This window comes from Heptranchias perlo, chromosome 7 (assembly GCF_035084215.1).
Source record: "Heptranchias perlo isolate sHepPer1 chromosome 7, sHepPer1.hap1, whole genome shotgun sequence".
NCBI classification, from domain to species: Eukaryota; Metazoa; Chordata; class Chondrichthyes; order Hexanchiformes; family Hexanchidae; genus Heptranchias; species Heptranchias perlo.
In genome coordinates, this window is record NC_090331.1 from 7,199,942 (window position 1) to 7,219,633 (window position 19,692).

Below are 19,692 nucleotides of genomic sequence, written 5' to 3' on the forward strand. Positions count from 1 at the left end.
AAAGTAGATACGTCATCTAGCCCAAATGGGATGCATCCTAGGTTGCTGAGGGAAGTAAGGGTGGAAATTGCAGTGGTACTGGCCATAATCTTCCAATGGTACAAGAGGACTGGAGAATTGCAAATGTTACACCCTTGTTCAAAAAAGGGTGTAAGGATAAACCCAGCAACTACAGGCCAGTCAGTTTAACCTCGGTGGTGGGGAAACTTTTAGAAACGATAATTTGGGACAAAGTTAATAATCACGTGGACAAGTGTGGATTAATTAAGGAAAGCCACTCTCCCAATGAGTAATCGAACATCACTCTCCCAATGAGTAATTATCCGTCACTCTCCCAATGAATAACTGACCGTCACTCTCCCAATGAGTAATTGACCGTCATTCTCCCAATGCGAAAATGGTCATCACTCTCACAATGAGTGAATGACCAACACTCTCCCAATGAGTAATTGACTGTCAATCTCCCAATGAGTAATTGACTGTCACTCTCCCAATGAGAAAATGGCCATTGCTCTCCCAATGAGTAATTGACCGTCACTCTCCCAATGAGTAATTGACCATCACTCTCCCAATGCGAAAATGGTCATCACTCTCCCAATGAGTAATTGACGATCACTCTCCCAATGAGTAATTGACTGTCAATCTCCCAATGGGTAATTGACCATCACTCAATGAGTAATTGACCATCACTCTCCCAATGAGTGAATGCTCATCACTCTCCCAATGAGTAATTGACCATCACTCTCCCAATGAGCCACCGCCCTCTGTGAATGATTGACAGGGTCTCAGTCCCGGCGTGTGCAGCTCCTCCTCCCGGGCTGCGGGGGGCGCTGTGGGGGTTTTTTTTTTAGGGGGAGGGGGAGAGGGAGACGGTGCGAGTGAGGAGCGGCGAGCGGCGGGGTTACCGGGGAGACGGCGGGTATGCAGGTAGGAGCCCCGGGGGGAGGGATTATCTCGGGCCCGGGCGACCCGATGCTTCCTACCACCCCACCCTCTCCCTCCCTCTCCCCTCCTTCACCGGGTCGTGAGCGAGAGCCGCCGCCGCCGGGGGGTGGGCCTAGGCGCACGGCCCGGGGCTGTGGTAGTGCCGGGTGGAGGGAGGGTTCCCCCCTGTACGGGCGGGCGCAGAGCTCGCTGACCCGGGGGACCGGGACCGGGACCGGCTCACTGAACAGCCTCCCGTGGGGAAATTCGATAAAATGGCAGCAGGACCTCCCGGAGCCGCCGGTGCCCCGGGCGCTATTTGGAAGAAGATGATTGTAAACAATTTTACAACACCAAGTTATAGTCCAGCAATTTTATTTTAAATTCACAAGCTTTCGGAGGCTTCCCCCTTCGTCAGGTGAAGGATGTGAATGATTGACATGATTTTCACATCGTTCACCTGACGAAGGGGGAAGCCTCCGAAAGCTTGTGAATTTAAAATAAAATTGCTGGACTATAACTTGGTGTTGTAAAATTGTTTACAATTGTCAACCCCAGTCCATCACACCAGCATCTCCACGTCATGGAAGAAGATGAGCAGGGGGGGAGTTCTCCCCGGTGTCCTGGGACAATATTAATCCCTCAACCAACATCACTAAAAAAAACAGATTATCTGGTCATTATCACATATTGCTGTTTGTGGGATCTTGCTGTGCGCAATTTGGCCGCCGCGTTTCCCACATCACAACAGTGACTGCACTTCAAAAGTACTTTATTTGGCTGTAAAACGCTTTGGGAGGTCCTGAGGTTGGGAAAAGTGCTGTATAAATTCAAGTCCTTTCTTGACTGTAATGATGCGGCATAAGAAAATGAAAGCCAGGCGCGCGACTGAAGCAGCGGTATTTCCGGGGATAGGTGGAGGTGAAAAGCTTTTTTTTAGAAAAAAAATAACTCTGTTGCCGGTTCTTCAGGTCTCCAAACCGCTTAGTGTTTATTTTCATTTCACGGGTGTGTCAGCTTGTCGATCGTAAGCAGTGTTCGTGGGTAATCCGTGCTGAGTTAACTGATCTCAGCTGGGGTAGCAACAGGAGCGTTGCAGTTGGCCTTTGGGCGGCGGCGGGGGGGGGAGAAAAAATACCTCGGGTTCCCGCTCTTGATTATTTTTGAGTGATGCTTGCTGGTGGAGGACACCTAGGGATTTCGAGTAACAACTGTAACTTGTCTTTAATTAGCACCTTTAACGTAGTAAAACTTAGGAACAGGAGGAGGCCATTTAGCCCCTCGGACCTGCTCCGCCATTCAATGAGATCATGGTTGATCTACGACCTAACTCCATATACCCGCCTTAGCCCCATATCCCTTAATATGTTTGGTTAACAAAAATCTATCAATCTTAGATTTAAAATTAACAATTGAGCTAGCATCAACTATCGTTTGCAGAAGAGAGTTCCAAACTTCTACCACCCTTTGCGTGTAGAAGTGTTTCCTAACTTCACTCCTGGAAGTCCTGGTTCTAATTTTTAGGCTACGTCCCCTAGTCCTGGACTCCCCAGCCAGCGGAAATAGTTTCTCTCTATCCACCCTATCAGTTCCCCTTAATATCTTGAAAATTTTGATCATATCACCCCTTAATCTTCTAAATTCTAGGGAATACAACCCTAGTTTGTGTAATTTCTCCTTGTAATTTAACCCTTGGAGCCCAGGTGGTATTGTAGTAAATCTACGCTGCACTCCCTCCAAGGCCAATATATCCTTCCTAAGGTGCGGTGCCCAGAACTGAACACAGTACTCCAGGTGTGGTCTCACCAGGGCTTTGTATAGCTGTAGCGTAACCTGTGCCCCCTTGTATTCTAGTCCTCTAGTTATATGCCAGCATTCTATTAGCCTTTTTGATTATTTTCTGTACCTGTCCATAACATTTCAATGATCTGTGTACATGGACCCCAAAGTTTCTTTGGACCTCTGCTATTTTGAGCTTTTTACCATTTAGAAAGTACTCTGATCAATTCTGGCTCTCTCTGATCAGCTGAAAATTTTCAAGGTGATCAGTCACTATTCTTAATTGTAGATTCTAGTAATTTCCTGACAACAGATGTTAGGCTAACTGGTCTATAATTCCCTAGTTTCCCCCCTCTCACCTTTCTTAAATAGCAGAGTGACATGTACAATTTTCCAATCTAACAGTTCCTGAATCGAGAGAAATTTGGAAAGTTATAGTTAGGGCATCTGCAATGTTCTCACCTACTTCCTTTCAACCCTGAGATGGAAACCATTTGGTCCTGCAGATTTGTCACTCTTTAGTGCCATTATTTTCTTCATTACTGTTAATTTACTTATGTTAATTATGGTGAGTCCCCAACCTTGATTCAAAATTAGTTTTCTTGGGGTGTCCGGCATGCTATCCTATTCCTCTGCTGTAAATATTGACACAAAGGCGTCCCAAGATGCTTCACAGGAGCGATTATCAAACAGAATTTGACACCGAGCCATAAGGAGATATTAGGACAGGTGACCAAAAGCTTGGTCAAAGAGGTAGGTTTTAAGGCATGTCTTAAAGGAGAGGAGAGAGAGTTAGAGAGGCGGATGGGTTTAGGGAGGGAATTCCAGAGCTTGGGGCACGGCTGCCAATGGTGGAGCGAAGGAAATCAGGGATGTGCAAGAGGCCAGAATTAGAGGAGCGCAGAGATCTCAGAGGGTTGTAGAGCTGGAGGAGGTTACAGAGATAGAGGAGTGAGGCATGGAGGGATTTGAAAACAAGGATGAGAATTTTAAAATTGAGGCATTCCTGGACCGGGAGCCAATGTAGGTCAGTGTGCACAGGGGGTGATGGGTGAACGGGACTTGGTGCGAGTTAGGATACGGGCAGCAGAGTTTTGGATGAGCTCAAGTTTGCGGAGGGTCGAAAGTGGGAGGCCAGCCAGGAGAGCATTGGAATAGTCAAGTCTAGAGGTAACAAAGGAATGGATGAGGGTTTCAGTAGCAGATGAGCTGAGGCAGGGGCAGAAACGGACGATGTTATGGATGTTGAAGTAGGCTTGAATTCTGCCATGATGCTCCATTAATTAAGGAGTTCCCTGGGGCTCCGTTCCCTCGTCCACCCTCCTCTTCATCTTCTCCTCTCATCGTCCAACCCCTAGTCATTCCATGCTACATTCAGCAACTCCCCTTCAGATCACCTCATCAGTGCTCAAACCTACAGGCTTCTTATTGCAATGGCTGAATCTCCTCTTCGGGGCAATCAACATCTTGTTTATTAGTTCTTTGAAGACAGTTTCTTCTTGTCTCTTAAAAGGCAATGAATAATTACCATCTCTTGCCTTTAATAGCTCCGTCTTTAGTGCTTCCATTGACATTTTTGGCCTCTCAATCTCTGACCTCAAATGCTGCTCCCACATCCACCTCCATTGCTGAAGGTTATGCTGATAGGGTTAGATGAAGAGGGGTGGGAGGAGGCTTGTGTGGAGGATTCTAACCCTGTACAGCCTCGGGCTACATATCTGGACAGAATACTTGACAAAGTATATTGTCTGATCTGTGTGTGTCTCCCTCTCCCCTTGTGTGACACTTTCTGTCAGTCTCTTCCCCCATTGTGAAATTTGTCATCCCACATGCTCTTCCTGCTCTGTACGTTCTTACTGTATTGAAGTCAGGTCTCATTGTTCAGAGCTCCGCTCTAACTCGTTCTTTCCCAATGCCTGAGTGTTGTGAAACTCCTTTCATTCCTCCTACAATCAGGCTTTTATCACCCAACCTTAGTGTCACCTAATTATTACTTCCAGTCCTTATCTTGTCTTTTCTTTCACCCCTTTTCACCTTAGTGGTGCTTGGACTATGGGTCTTGGCCTCTCACCTTGGTTTAAAATAAGAGTGCCTTCCTTGGGAGGACATTTCCAAGGTCCCAGTAGGCTGGGAGCTGGGATGCTCAGAAATGTCGTGCCGTGGAAGGCAACTGCTCATGACCTTGGAGGTAAGGAAGCTGGGATATGGTGAGAAGGTGGGTAGGTGAGGCTGAGATCAATCAAAAAAGTTGATTGTGGGAGACTCAGCGATGGTAGTGCCATTGAAGGTAGTTTGACAGTCTATGGAAGGGGAAAGTTGATGGGCCTAATGGCCTTTTCTTTGTGTTCTTGTATTCAATTTACAAAGAAAGAAAGAACTTGCATTTAAACAGTGCTGTTCACGACAATTGACTATACGACAAAGCACACTATTCTGTCCTTGTACAGGCCTCATTTGGAATACCGTGTCCAGTTTTGGTCTCCTCACATGGTGGGCGATATTGAGGCTTCGGAAAGGGTGCAGAGGAGGGCCAGTAGACTAATTCCCAGCTTAAAGCATCTTAGTTCTCTTAATAAGGTAGGCAATGTAATGCATAGAATTATCAGGGCCAGAGCAATCACCTGGCCTAGTTTCGATTGCCAAAGGGGTCGGAGAGGAATTTCCCAGATTGTTTTCCTCCCACTTTGACCTAGGTTTTTAATCTTTTTTTGTGTCTCCTCAAAAATCACATGGTGTGCGGTGGAGTGTGTATATATTGTGTTACGCAAGATATCAGGATTGTGTGGGACAGGCTGGATGGATCAGAGGGTCTTTTCCTATCCGTCATTGTCTGTATGTTCGTATGACCTCAGGACTTTCCAAAGCGCTTTACAGCCAATGAAGTACTTTTTGAAGTGTAGTCACTGTTGTAATGTAGAAATGTGGCAGCCATTTTTGCGCACAGCAAGCTCCCACAAACAGCAATGTGATAATGACCAGATCATCTGTTTTAGGGACAAAGTTCAGTCTGCAGAAGAAAGGCATGAGGTCTGATCCTAACTGAAACAAAAATGGTGGAAGTGCCCAGCAGATCGGTCATCATTTGAAAGAGAAGAGGTTGTTAATGTTTCGGGTGTGACTTTTCACCAGGGTGAAAGGTTAGCCTGTCTTTTCTCTTCCCAGATACTGACAGGCCTGTTGTGTATTTCCAGCATTTTCTGTGTTTATTTTTCCTTTGGATCTGTTATCTGTAAAAGCAGTTCTGCAAAATTAACCGGTGGTGGGGGGGGGGAGATTTCTTCTGGAAAAATTTGCAGGGCTATGGGGAAAGAGCGGGGGAGTGTGACTAATTGGATAGCTCTTTTTAAGAGCCGGCATAAGCACGATGGTCCGAATGGCCTCCTGTGCTGAGAGATTCCATGGTCACTATATGTTAGTACATCGTGAACATAGTGAGACGATGTCTCTACTTGCTGCATCTAACAAAACTGAGCGTGTTCTTTTAGAAGAACGTAATGATTTTGCTAGAAATGTCAAGCATGGGAGATCGTTCTGCTATGTTTACTATGTTTCTAACGTACAGCAGCCAGGGAAGTCGTCATCTGTGGCCTCACTCTCGTGGCATGTGTGGAAAACCAGTTGGTAACTTAAATTATAGAATCATACAGCACAGAAGGAGGCCATTCGGCCCATCGCACCTGTGCTGGCTCTCTGGAAGAGCTACCAATTAGTTCCATTCCGTCTGCTCTTTCCCCATAGCCCTGCAAATTTTTCCTTTTCAAGTAATTGAAATTTCCCTTTTGAAAGTTACTATTGAATCTGCTTCCACCGCCCTTTCAGGCAGCGTATTCCAAATCATCATAAATCGCTGAGTAAACAAAATTCTCCTTATCTTCCCCCCACCCCAATTATTTTAAACCTCATGCCAGTGGAAACAGTTTCTCCCAAACACCTCTATTAAATCTCCCCATAACCGTATCGGCTCTAAGGAGCACCCCAGCTTCTCCAGTCTCTACAGATAACTGGAACCCCTCATCCCTGGTACCATTTTAGTAAATCTCCTCTGCGCCCTCTCCAAGGCGTTGATGTCCTTTCTAAAGTGTGATGCCCAGAATTGGACATAAATCTCCAGCTGAGGTCTAACCAGCGATTTATAAAGAATTAGCATAACTATCTTATGTTTTTACTCTCTGCCTCTATTTATATATGCCTTTCTAACAGTTTCTAAAATCAATACTGGGGTGTTTCGGTCCTTGTAGTTTCACCTGGGGTAATCAATAGACTGTCACTCGTTTTGTCATCTCATCATTTTTAATTTACTTCCCTACCCTTCAGGCGGTGACCACGAAAGGTTTGAAAGACGCAGTGCAGAATGCTGCCAAGGAGTTCCTGTCCTTTGTGGATAAAGGGGTGTCCCCTTATCACGGTAAGCTGACCACATCATTCTTTCGCCTGTACAATATCCACTAGAAATCCTTCAGAGATCTGTGTTGCCTGCTCCTAAGTTACAGCCGGTGGGTTCAAGTAATGAAACAGCTAAGATCCTTCACTACAGACCTGGATTCAAATCCCACTGCACACCAAAAGCTATTGATTGAAGTGCATTGCGACTGTTCATTGATGTGATGATAAATGATATAAATGTAAGAATAAAAGCAAAATACTGCGGATGCTGGAAATTTAAATAAAAACAGAAAATGCTGGAAAACACTCAGCAGGTCGGGGCAGCATCTGTGGAGAGAGAGAGAGAGAGAAACAGTGTTAACATTTCAGGTCGATGACCGTTCGTTCGTCAGAACTGGAAGAATTTAGAGATAAATAGCTTTTAACCAGGTACAAAAGCAGGGAAAGGTCTGATAGGGCAGGAGTGATTAAATGATAGATGATGGTGCAAGGCAAAAGGAGGTGATAATAGGATAAGTGAAGAAACAAAGGATGGGTCCAGAGGAGATGTAAATGGTTACAGAATGCCCAAGAGAAGATGGGAGCAGTGGTCATGATCTAAAGTTCTTAAACTCAATATTGAGGCCGGAAGGCTGTAAAGTGCCTAATAGAAACATGAGGTACTGTTCTTTGAGCTTGCGTTGAGCTGCATTGGAACAGCGTAGGAGGCAGAGGACGGAGAGGTCTGTGGGAGTGGTATGGATATATAATTGCAAGTCGTTCCTTCTAAGAGTAAGGAGGTCTTCCTGCAATTATATAGGGCTCTGGTGAGATCACACCTGGAGCACTGTGTACAGTTTTGGTCTCCTTATCTAAGCAAGGATATAGGCCTTAGAGAGGGTGCAATGGGTCAAAATCCTGGAACTCCTTTCCTAACAGCACTGTGGGAGAACCGTCACCACACGGACTGCAGCAGTTCAAGAAGGCGGCTCACCACCACCTTCTCGAGGGCAATTAAGGATGGGCAATAAATGCTGGCCTCGCCAGCGGCGCCCACATCCCGTGAACGAATTTTTAAAAAATGAAGGTTCACTAGATTGATTCCTGGGATGAGGGGTTTGTTCTATGGGAAGCTTCTTCGACAGCAGCTCCCAAACCCGCGACCTCTACCACCTCGAAGGACAAGAGCAGCAGGCACATGGGAACAACACCACCTGCATGTTCCCCTCCAAGTCACACACCATCCCGACTTGGAAGCATATCGCCGTTCCTTCATCGTCGCTGGGTCAAAATCCCGGAACTCCCTTCCTAACAGCACTGTGGGAGAACCGTCGCCACACAGACTGCAGCGGTTCAAGATGGCGGCTCACCACCACCTTCTCAAGGGCAACTAGGGATGGGCAATAAATGCCGGCCTCGCCAGTGACGCCCACATCCCATGAACGAATTTTTAAAAAAAGAAATTGAGTAAAATGAGCCTATACTCTCTGGAGTTTGGAAGAATGAGAGATGATCTCATTGAAACGTATAAAATTCTTAGAGGGCTTGACAGTGTAGATGCTAAGAGGTTGTTTCCTGTGGCAGGAGTGTCTAGAACTAGAGGTCATAGTCTCAAGATAAGGGGCTGGCCATTTAGGACTGAGATGAGGAAAAAGAAGGCTGTGGATGCTCAGTCATTGAGTATATTCAAGACTGAGATCGATGGCTATTTGGACACTAAGGGAATCAAGGGATATGGGGATCGGGCGGGAAAGTGGAATTGAGGTCGAAGATCAGCCATGATCTGATTGAATGGCAGAGCAGGCTCGAGGGGCCGTATGGCCTACTATTTCTTGTGTTCCTCGCCTCAATCAGCATTTAGGCTTGGGTTCCACTGGCTAGGCTTCTCCAGTTCTCAGCTGAGCTTTTCAGATGTGTTTCTTGCAGCTCCCTTAATGGCAGAATGGATGAATGCACTATCTGGTGTGGAACTGAGCCTGTACAGACCTGAGGATCCCGGCAGTGGTCCCTAGTCCATGCTGAATCTCACCGTGGATAACAGTTGGAGCGCCACATTGGCCCAGTTCTCCACTCTATCTCCCCTATTATATTTGTGCTTTCATTAGAATCATTGGCAGTCGTGCCTTCAGCTGCCTAGACCCTAAGCTCTGGAATTCCCTCCCTAAACCTCTCCATCTCTCTCTCCTCCTTTAAGACTCTCCTTAAAACCTACCTCTTTGACCAAGCTTTTGGTCACCTGTCCTAATATCTCCTTATGTGGCTCGGTGTCAAATTTTATTTGATAATCGCTCCTGTGAAGCGCCTTGGGATGTTTTATTATGTTAAAGGCGCTATATAAATGCAAATTGTCATTGATGTAGAGCGTCCTTTGATTAACGCTGTGTGCCATTAATGGCTTGTATGGAAGTGGGGGGAGGTATCACTGTGCTGCCCCATTTCTTGATTCACCGCATCTCGTCTTTATCCTCCAGTGTGATTTTAAGCGTGTAATTATGTGGCAACTTCTGCAAAGTGCTTTCCACTAAAATGTCACTTGGCTCAGCTGGTAGCATTCTTTCCCCCTCCCCACTCACCCCCCCCGCCCCCCCCCCCCCCCCCCCACACTCTGAGTCAGAAGGTTGTGGGTGGTTTCAAGCCCCAACTCTGGGACTTGAATACGTAATTTAGGCTGATGCTGAAAGTGTTGTACTGAGCGAGTCTTTCGGATGAGGCGTTAACCCATGGCTCTGTCTGCCTGACCAGGTGAACATGAAAGATCCCGTGGCAATCGTTGAATAAGTGCAGGGTGTTCTCTGGGTCCCGGCCAGCATTCCTCCCTCGTTTAGTCCCAAAGGTCATTGTGATGTGAAAGAACCTACAGAACAAAGATTTTAATTTTTATTTCTATTCCTGATAACGGGTCACACCCAAAACATTAATCTTTTCTCTTACAAACACAATCAACATTCCCGGCACCTCCAGTTTTTTCTTTCCTATTTATAACATTTGCTTTATTTCCCTTGAACCCTTCATTTAGTAGATTCAACGTATTCTGCCGTTGAGGTGCTGTAGCGTCTCCACTGGTGGGAGGGCATAATTACAGGGTGACAAGTTTTACATGGGCAGTTCCCATTATAAATGTGGACATGAGAATTTATAACTGATAGATTTTTTTTTTCCACGGAGTATGGAACTAAGCCATTCCGACAGAAGGTCCCTTGTTCGATTTCCAGCCTGCGTTGAGTGAGCAGCAATCGGCCAGAGCAGTGGGGGGTGGGCTCGCCGCTTGGTGGTCCATGTCCCTAAGATGCAGGGAAGTAAGTCAAGACTCTCATTACTGATTGCTGTCGTGTGACCCTGTTGGACAGTGCAGGTGTGAGAACAGCATCTGGCTCAGCTGTGCTGCCCTCCATGATTGCAGAGGATAGGAACAGGAGTAGGCCATTCAGCCCCTCGAGCCTGTTCCGCCATTCAATTAGATCATGGCTGATCTGTATCTTAACTCCATTTACATTCCTTAATACCCATAGCTAACAAAAATCTTATCAATCTCAGTTTCAAAGTTTTCAATTGACTCCCAGCTTTTTGGGGGAGAGAGTTCCAGATTTCCACTCCCCTTTGTGTGAAGAAGTGCTTCCTGACATCACCCCTGAAAGGCCTAGCTCTAATTTTAAGGTTATGCCCCCTTGTTCTGGACTCCTCCCACCAGAAGAAATAGTCTCTTTCTATCTACCCTATCAAATCCTTTAATCATTTTAAACGCCTCAATCAGATCACTACTTAATCTTCTATATTCAAGGGATTACAAGCCTGGTCTATGCAATCTGTCCTTATAATTTAACCCTTTGAATCCTGGTATCATTCTGGTGAATCTGCTTTGCACCCCCTCCAAAACCGATATGTCCTTCCCAAGGTGCTGGCCAGAACTGAACACAGTACTTTAAATGGGGTCCAACCAGAGCTTTATATAACTAACATAACTTTCCACCCCTTTGTATTCCCAGCCTCCTTGAAATAAAGGCCAACATTCCATTGGCCTTTTTGGTGGTGGGGAAACTTTTAGAAACGATAATCTGGGACAGAATTAACAGTTACTTGGACGAGTGTGGATTGATTAGGGAAAGCCAGCTCAGATTTGTTAAAGGCAAATCGTGTTTAACTAACCTGATAAAGTTTTTTGATGAGGTAACAGAGAGGGTAGATGAGGGCAATGCAGTTGATGTGGTGTATATGGACTTTCAAAAGGCGTTTGATAAAGTGCCACATGGTAGGCTTATCAACAAGATTGCGGCCCATGGAATAAAGGGGGCAGTAGCAACATGGATACAGAATTGGCTAAGTAACAGGGAACAGTAGTGGTGAACTGGAGGGAGGTGTACAGTGGTGTTCCCCGGGGTCTGTGCTGGGACCACTGCTTTTCTTGATGTATATTAATGACTTGGACTTGGGTGTACAGGACACAATTTCAAAATTTGCAGATGACACAAAACTTGGAAGGATAGTAAACAGTGAGGAGGATAGTGATAGACTTCAAGAGGATATAGACAGGTTGGTGGCATGGACGGACATGTGGCAGATGAAATTTAACGCAGAAATATGCGAAGTGATACATTTCGGTAGGAAGAGCGAGGAGAGGCAATATAAACTAGAGGGCACAACTCTGAAAAGGTTATAGGAACAGAGATCTGAGGGGTATATGCACAAATCGTTGACAGAGGCAGGGCAGGTTGAGAAAGCGGTTAAAAAAGCGAGAGTAATTTGAGAACCAAGCAGTGTTCCTGCTTTTCCTTCTTGTCCCCCAGTGTTCTTCTGCAGAGGGCAGCCTGAACAGGGCTTTTGAAAGGCCAATATTTATCCCTCAACCAACATCACAAAAAAAACAGATTATCTAGTCATTTACCTCATTGCTGTTTGTGGGAGATTGCGGCGTTTCCCACATAACACCATTGGCTGCAGAACGCCTTGGGATGTCCTGAGGTGGTGAAAGGCGCTATGTAAATGCAAGTTCTTTCTCTATTTCTTCTTTCTTACTCCTGGCCCTGTTTTCTTGCAGTGCTGGTTTATTTAAAAGCCCTTAATTCATGCTACTGGATAATTCAAAAAAATAAACATAAGCATTAAAAGTCGAGCTGTAGGTGCAGTGGTTCCAGAAGGGTCCAAGAGATAAACACAGATCAACAGATTTCACAATTGTGGCTGTCAGCTTGCAATGCAGATGGGAAAGTGCTTATCTCCTGAACACATCAGAGCAGAGATGAGGGGGTGTGTTACACAAGGAGATCACCTCCCCCTTTATATTTATCTCAAACACCCAGAGGATATCGATTCCCATAAACTGTTATGTGATGGATGCATTTTGTTCAAATCTGTTGCTGTAATTCAGTTTATAATTCAATGTTTTGTGACAAAATTTGTATTTTATTGACAGGGCATCTCAAAATCCAAACATAAGGACATTACTGCACTGCCCTGAGCTCATACCCTGCGGCAGCATGCTCTGATGGGACAGTGTAGAGGGAGCAGCTCTGATTCTAACTCGTGCTGTACCTGCCTTGGGAGTGTTTGATGGACAGTGTACTGTCCCATCAAACAATCCCAGGACAGGTACAGCACGGGTTGGATACAGAGTAAAGCTCCCGCTACACTGTCCCATCAAACACTCCCAGGGCAGGTACAGCACAGGTTAGATACAGAGTAAAGCTCCCGCTACACTGTCCCATCAAACACTCCCAGGGCAGGTACAGCACAGGTTAGATACAGAGTAAAGCTCCCTCTGCACTGTCTCATCAAACACTCCCAGGGCAGGTACAGCATGGGTTAGATACAGAGTACTTTTACAGCCTCAGTTCCAATCTCTCAGGATCTTTGCTCTCCTTGCTGAAGCTGATAAAGACCTGCAAAGACATTAGGGAATGTTTAATATATTACCCTGAATTATTTTTATTCTCCCCATCAGTTTTCACCCCACCCCCCTCTCCTGGAAGCACTGCCCCCTGCTGTGGTGCAGTTTCACAGGCACTTGGCACCCTCCATTACTCTCACCCAAATACCCACTCTTCGTGTGGGAGCCTGAACGGTAAGTATCGGCAGACTATTCAACCTCGGGGGAAAGACGCACAGCCGATCCTGTCCTCGGCCAGTGTCCGCATGCAGACACTTTGCAGCTCAGATCACTGATCAGGAGCGGGGATTCTGGTCAAATTTTTCTTTACATCCCCACTCTAGCTCAACTGGAAACGCCCCAGCTGCCTCCCCGACAGAGACCATCTAACTCTGCACAGACCAGGGGTTCTCGAGGACCTTTGTTTAATTACCTTTATCTAAGAAAGAACTTGCATCTATACACAACCTTTCACGACCTCAGGACATCCCAAAGTGCTTTACGGCCAATGAAGTGCTTTTGAAGTACATTCACTGTTGTAGGGAAATGTGGCCGCCTATTTGCACACAGCAAGATCCCGCACACAGCAAGATCCCACAAACAGCAATGAGATAATGATCAGATAAGCTGTTTTAGTGATGTTGGTTGAAGGGTAAATATTGGCCAGGGCACCGGGGAGAATTCCCCTGCTCTTCTTCAAATAGTGCGATGAGAACTTTTATGTCCATCTGAGAGGGCAGACGGGGGTCTCGGTTTAACATCTCATCCGAAAGACGGCACCTCCGACAGTGCAGCGTTCCCTCAGTACTGGCACTGGGAGTGTCAGCCTGGATTATGAGCTCAAGTTTCTGGAGTGGGACTTGAGCGCACGACCGTCTGACTCAGGAGGTGAGAGTGCTACTACTGAGCCAAGGCTGACGCTCGATTTATGATTATAATCATAAAATGAAAGGTCTGAAGTACACCTTCAAGGCTGCGTCCTGTAATAAATGTTGATTTGCACACTGCTCAGCATTAATTCAGAGAGCACTGGACTCAGCATTAGCACTTCCATGTCAGCATGAAGCTTTCCCAGGCACCGGAATCCTGTGTTGGCCACCTTTACCTGACCGGCCTCCCACCTTCCACCCTCCGTAAACTTGAAATCATCCAAAACTCTGCAGCTTGTTTCCTAACTCGCACCAAGTCCCGTTCACCCATCACCCCTGTGTTTGCTGGCCTACAGTGGCTCCCAGTCCGGCAACCCCTCAATTTTAAAATTCTCATCCTCTCCTTCAAATCCCTCCATGGCCTCGTCCCTCCCTATCTCTGTAACCTCCTCCATCCCTACAACTCTCCGAGATCTCTGCACTCCTCCAACTCTGGCCTCTTGTGCATCCCCTACTTTCATTGCTCCAGCATTGGCGGCCGTGCCTTCAGCTGCCTAGGCCCCAAGCTCTGGAATTCTCTCCCTAAACCTCTCCACCTCTCTCTCCTCCTTTTAAGTCACTCTTTAAAACCTACCTCTTTGACCAAGCTTTTGGTCACCTGTCCTAATATCTCCTTATGTGGCTTGGTGTCAAACTTTGTTTGATAATCGCTCCTGTGAAGCGCCTTGGGATGTTTTACTACGTTAAAGGTGCTGTATAAATGCAAGTTGTTGATGTTGTAAACAGTCTGATCATTGAAGAATTAAAAGCACATCCCTTTTGTGATAAATAAATGCCATCCTCCTGCCTTCTCATCATATCTTTCAATCATTTCTCTCCAAGAATGCATCTAATCGTATCCTTTTTAAAAAAGAATGTTCTTGAGATGTGGGCAACACGAGCAAGGCAGTATTTATTGCCCAACCCTATAATGCTCTGAGGGCATAGAGAGTCAGCCACGTAGACGTGAGACTGGAGTCACGTGGAGTGGCAGGTCCCTCCTCGAAGGACATTAGTTGCCATTTCTACAGCTTTTATGGTCATTTCTATCTGGTCCTAACCCACATGTTACCAGATTCATTGAATTTCAACTTCACAACTTGCCATGCTGGGATTTGAACTCACAACCTCTGGGCTATTAGTCCTGTACCATAAACACTTAGCTACCGTACCCGCTCACCGTATAATTCAAATATTTCTCTCTCAAAACACATTTAATTGTCTCTTGCCTCCATTTATATTGTGTGTATCAGTGGCCATCCCCAGCAACTTAGCCCACAGCTAAAATCTTTTTGACTTGCTCCTCTTCTTACTCCTAACTTAAGAATTTTTTATTTTCACTAAAGAGAATACGTAACCTTCACCTCCATTAGCACGAAACCAAGTCTACTTAGTTACAATTAATTCTGTTCTGACAATTTTTTTTTTGTTCCAACCTTTTTGTGAATAATCTTGGTTAACATGCTTTGCCTGAAAGGGTGAAAGAAGCAGGTTTAATAGTAGCTTTCAAAAGGGGAATTGGATAAATACTTAAAAAGGAAAAATTTGCAGGGCTATGGGGAAAGAGCAGGGGAGGGGGACTAATTGGATAGCTCTTCCAAAGAGCTGGCACAGGCACGATGGGCCGAATGGCCTCCTCCTGTGCTGTATGATTCTCTGATTCTAACAGTGAATGCCAGTGACATCATAGAATCATAGAATCATAGAAGTTACAACATGGAAACAGGCCCTTCGGCCCAACATGTCCATGTCGCCCAGTTTATACCACTAAGCTAGTCCCAATTGCCTGCACTTGGCCCATATCCCTCGATACCCATCTTCCCCATGTAACTGTCCAAATGCTTTTTAAAAGACAAAATTGTACCCGCCTCTACTACTGCCTCTGGCAGCTCGTTCCAGACACTCCCCACCCTTTGAGTGAAAAAATTGCCCCTCTGGATCCTTTTGTATCTCTCCCCTCTCACCTTAAATCTGTGCCCCCTCGTTATAGACTCCCCTACCTTTGGGAAAAGATTTTGACTATCGACCTTATCTATGCCCCTCATTATTTTATAGACTTCTATAAGATCACCCCTTAACCTCCTACTCTCCAGGGAATAAAGTCCCAGTCTGTCTAACCTCTCCCTGTAAGTCAAACCATCAAGTCCCGGTAGCATCCTAGTAAATCTTTTCTGCACTCTTTCTAGTTTAATAATATCCTTTCTATAATAGGGTGACCAGAACTGTACACAGTACTCCAAGTGTGGCCTCACCAATGCCCTGTACAACTTCAACAAGACATCCCAACTCCTGCATTCAATGTTCTGACCAATGAAACCAAGCATGCTGAATGCCTTCTTCACCACCCTATCCACCTGTGACTCCACTTTCAAGGAGCTATGAATCTGTACTCCTAGATCTCTTTGTTCTATAACTCTCCCCAACGCCCTACCATTAACGGAGTAGGTCCTGGCCCGATTCGATCTACCAAAATGCATCACCTCACATTGATCTAAATTAAACTCCATCTGCCATTCATCGGCCCACTGGCCCAATTTATCAAGATCCCGTTGCAATCCTAGATAACCTTCTTCACTGTCCACAATGCCACCAATCTTGGTGTCATCTGCAAACTTACTAACCATGCCTCCTAAATTCTCATCCAAATCATTAATATAAATAACAAATAACAGCGGACCCAGCACCGATCCCTGAGGCACACCGCTGGACACAGGCATCCAGTTTGAAAAACAACCCTCGACAACCACCCTCTGTCTTCTGTCGTCAAGCCAATTTTGTATCCAATTGGCTACCTCACCTTGGATCCCATGAGATTTAACCTTATGTAACAACCTACCATGCGGTACCTTGTCAAATGCTTTGCTGAAGTCCATGTAGACCACGTCTACTGCACAGCCCTCATCTATCTTCTTGGTTACCCCTTCAAAAAACTCAATCAAATTCGTGAGACATGATTTTCCTCTCACAAAACCATGCTGACTGTTCCTAATTAGTCCCTGCCTCTCCAAATGCCTGTAGATCCTGTCCCTCAGAATACCCTCTAACAACTTACCCACTACAGATGTCAGGCTCACTGGTCTGTAGTTCCCAGGCTTTTCCCTGCCGCCCTTCTTAAACAAAGGCACAACATTTGCTACCCTCCAATCTTCAGGCACCTCACCTGTAGCGGTGGATGATTCAAATATCTCTGCTAGGGGACCCGCAATTTCCTCCCTAACCTCCCATAACGTCCTGGGATACATTTCATCAGGTCCCGGAGATTTATCTACCTTGATGCGCGTTAAGACTTCCAGCACCTCCCTCTCTGTAATATGTACACTCCTCAAGACATCACTATTTATTTCCCCAAGTTCCCTAACATCCATGCCTTTCTCAACCGTAAATACCGATGTGAAATATTCATTCAGGATCTCACCCATCTCTTGTGGTTCCGCACTTAGATGACCTTGTTGATCCTTAAGAGGCCCTACTCTCTCCCTAGTTACCCTTTTGCCCTTTATGTATTTGTAGAAGCTCTTTGGATTCACCTTTGCCTGATCTGCCAAAGCAATCTCATATCCCCTTTTTGCCCTCCTGATTTCTCTCTTAACTCTACTCCGGCAATCTCTATACTCTTCAAGGGATCCACTTGATCCCAGCTGCCTATGCATGTCATATGCCTCCTTCTTCTTTTTGACTAGTGCCTCAATCTCCCGAGTCATCCAAGGTTCCCTACTTCTACCAGCCTTGCCCTTCACTTTATAAGGAATGTGCTTACCCTGAACCCTGGTTAACACACTTTTGAAAGCCTCCCACTTACCAGACGTCCCTTTGCCTGCCAACAGACTCTCCCAATCAACTTCTGAAAGTTCCTGTCTAATACCATCAAAATTGGCCTTTCCCCAATTTAGAATTTTAACTTTTGGGCCAGACCTATCCTTCTCCATAGCTATCTTAAAACTAATGGAATTATGATCACTGGTCCCAAAGTGATCCCTCACTAACACTTCTGTCACCTGCCCTTCCTTATTTCCCAAGAGGAGGTCAAGTTTTGCCCCCTCTCTAGTCGGGCCATCCACATACTGAATGATTGGAGATCCTGGCTCAGAAGAGCTACTGAGCCTAACAGTTGAGGGGGTTTCGTCAACACACATAGTTGAATCTCCGACAGTTATGGATGACAGGCTCCATTTGCCTCATGCTAACTCATTCATCCCCCACCAACAACAACTTGCATTTATATAGTGCCTTTAACGTAGTAAAATGTCCGAAGGCGCTTCACAGCAGCGTTATCAGACACCGATCCACATGAGATATTAGTACAGGTGACCAAAAGCTCGGGTCAAAGAGGTAGGTTTCAAGCAGGATCTTAGAGGAGCAGAGAGGTTTAGGGAGGGAATTCCAGAGCATAGGGCCTAGGCAGCTGAAGGCACGGCCGCCAATGGTGGAGCGAAGGAAGTGGGGGACGCACAAGAGGCCAGAATTGGAGGAACATGGAGTTCTCGGAGGGTTGTAGGGATGGAGGAGGTTACAGAGATAGGGAGGGGCGAGGCCATGGAAGGAATTGAAAATAAAGATGAGAATTTTAAACTCAAGGCGTTGGTGAACCAGGTGCCAGTTCAGGCCTGCGAATCACAGCATCCACCTTTTCTTCAAACTGCTTTTTTATCTCTGCTGTGCTATCCGTTTTGTGTGAAGAGCTTCCTGATACAAGTCCCAAATTTTCCCTTCATCAGTTTGAACATGTCCCTGTCCTGTTACAGTTTAACTTTTGCTCTGGATTTATCTTTTCTGTACCATTTGCTGATATACTTGGAGGTTTCCCCCTCAGTCACCTCCTTTCAAGGCTGAGAAACTTAAGTTTCTCCAGTTTTTCCAAGGAGCCAGCTCAGCTCGGTTGGCAGCGCTCTCGCCCGTGAGTTGGAAGGTTGGGGGTTCAACCCCTCATTCCGGGACTTGAGCACCCTGAGGGAAAATCAGCTAAATTAGCACAGACCCCCATCTGTCGAACTGCGTTCAGTTCTGGGCACCGCACCTCAGGAAGGATATATTGGCCTTGGAGGGGGTGCAGCGCAGATTCACCAGAATGATACCGGGGCTTAGAGGGTCAAATTATGAGGCCAGATTGCATGGACTGGGCTTGTATTCCTTTGCGTATAGGAGATTAAAGGGTGATTTAATTGAGGTATTTAAGATGATTAAAGGAATTGATAGGGTAGATAGAGAGAAGCTATTTCCTCTGGTGGGTGAGGCCAGTACAAGAAGGGCATAAACTTAAAATTAGAGCTAGGCCGTTCAGGAGCACTATCTCGCACAAAGGGTAGTGGAATTTTAACTCTCCTTCCCCCCCCCCCCCCCCCCCCCCCGGAAGGCTGTGGATGATGGGAGTCAATTGACATTTTCAAGACTGAGATCGATACATTTTTGTTGGGTAAGGGTATCAAGGGATGTGGAGCTACGGCGGATAAATGGATTTGAGTACAGATTAGCCGTGGTCCAATTGAATGGCGGAACAGGCTCGAGGGTCTAAATGGCCTTCTCCCCTTCCTAATGTTGCAATTTTCCTCGACCGGACTCAAGCCCGAGATCTCCCTGGTCTGAACGTCCAAGTAAGTATCACCATGAGGCGGTGTGTTTATTAGTTGAACTGTCTGAAGTGGGTGAGTAATCGGTGCACTGACTCTGGACTTCACGTCTTTTATCTTTCAGTTGTTGAAGAGTGCAAGCTTCGACTCCGTTCAGCCGGCTTCAAGGAACTCAAGGAGACCGACCACTGGGACCTGAAACCTGCCAGTAAGGTAAGGGGCAGGGGAGGACAACACAGGCTGTGAAGCATAGATAAGATAGCCACTAGCCTCTTAACACGTCCATGAAAAGTAA

General features: G+C 46.0%; 1 protein-coding gene across 1 annotated transcript in view; it reads left to right on the top strand.

The window, feature by feature from the left end:
• The first annotated feature begins 855 nt into the window (after positions 1-855).
• The window catches only part of dnpep (aspartyl aminopeptidase), a 51,687-nt gene continuing 32,850 nt past the window's right edge, over positions 856-19,692 (top strand). Inside the window, exons 1-3 of the mRNA XM_067987001.1 lie at positions 856-927; positions 7,018-7,108; positions 19,522-19,610. Coding sequence (XP_067843102.1) covers positions 922-927; positions 7,018-7,108; positions 19,522-19,610 — 186 coding nt within the window. The 5' untranslated portion in view covers positions 856-921. The remainder of the gene's footprint in view (positions 928-7,017; positions 7,109-19,521; positions 19,611-19,692) is intronic.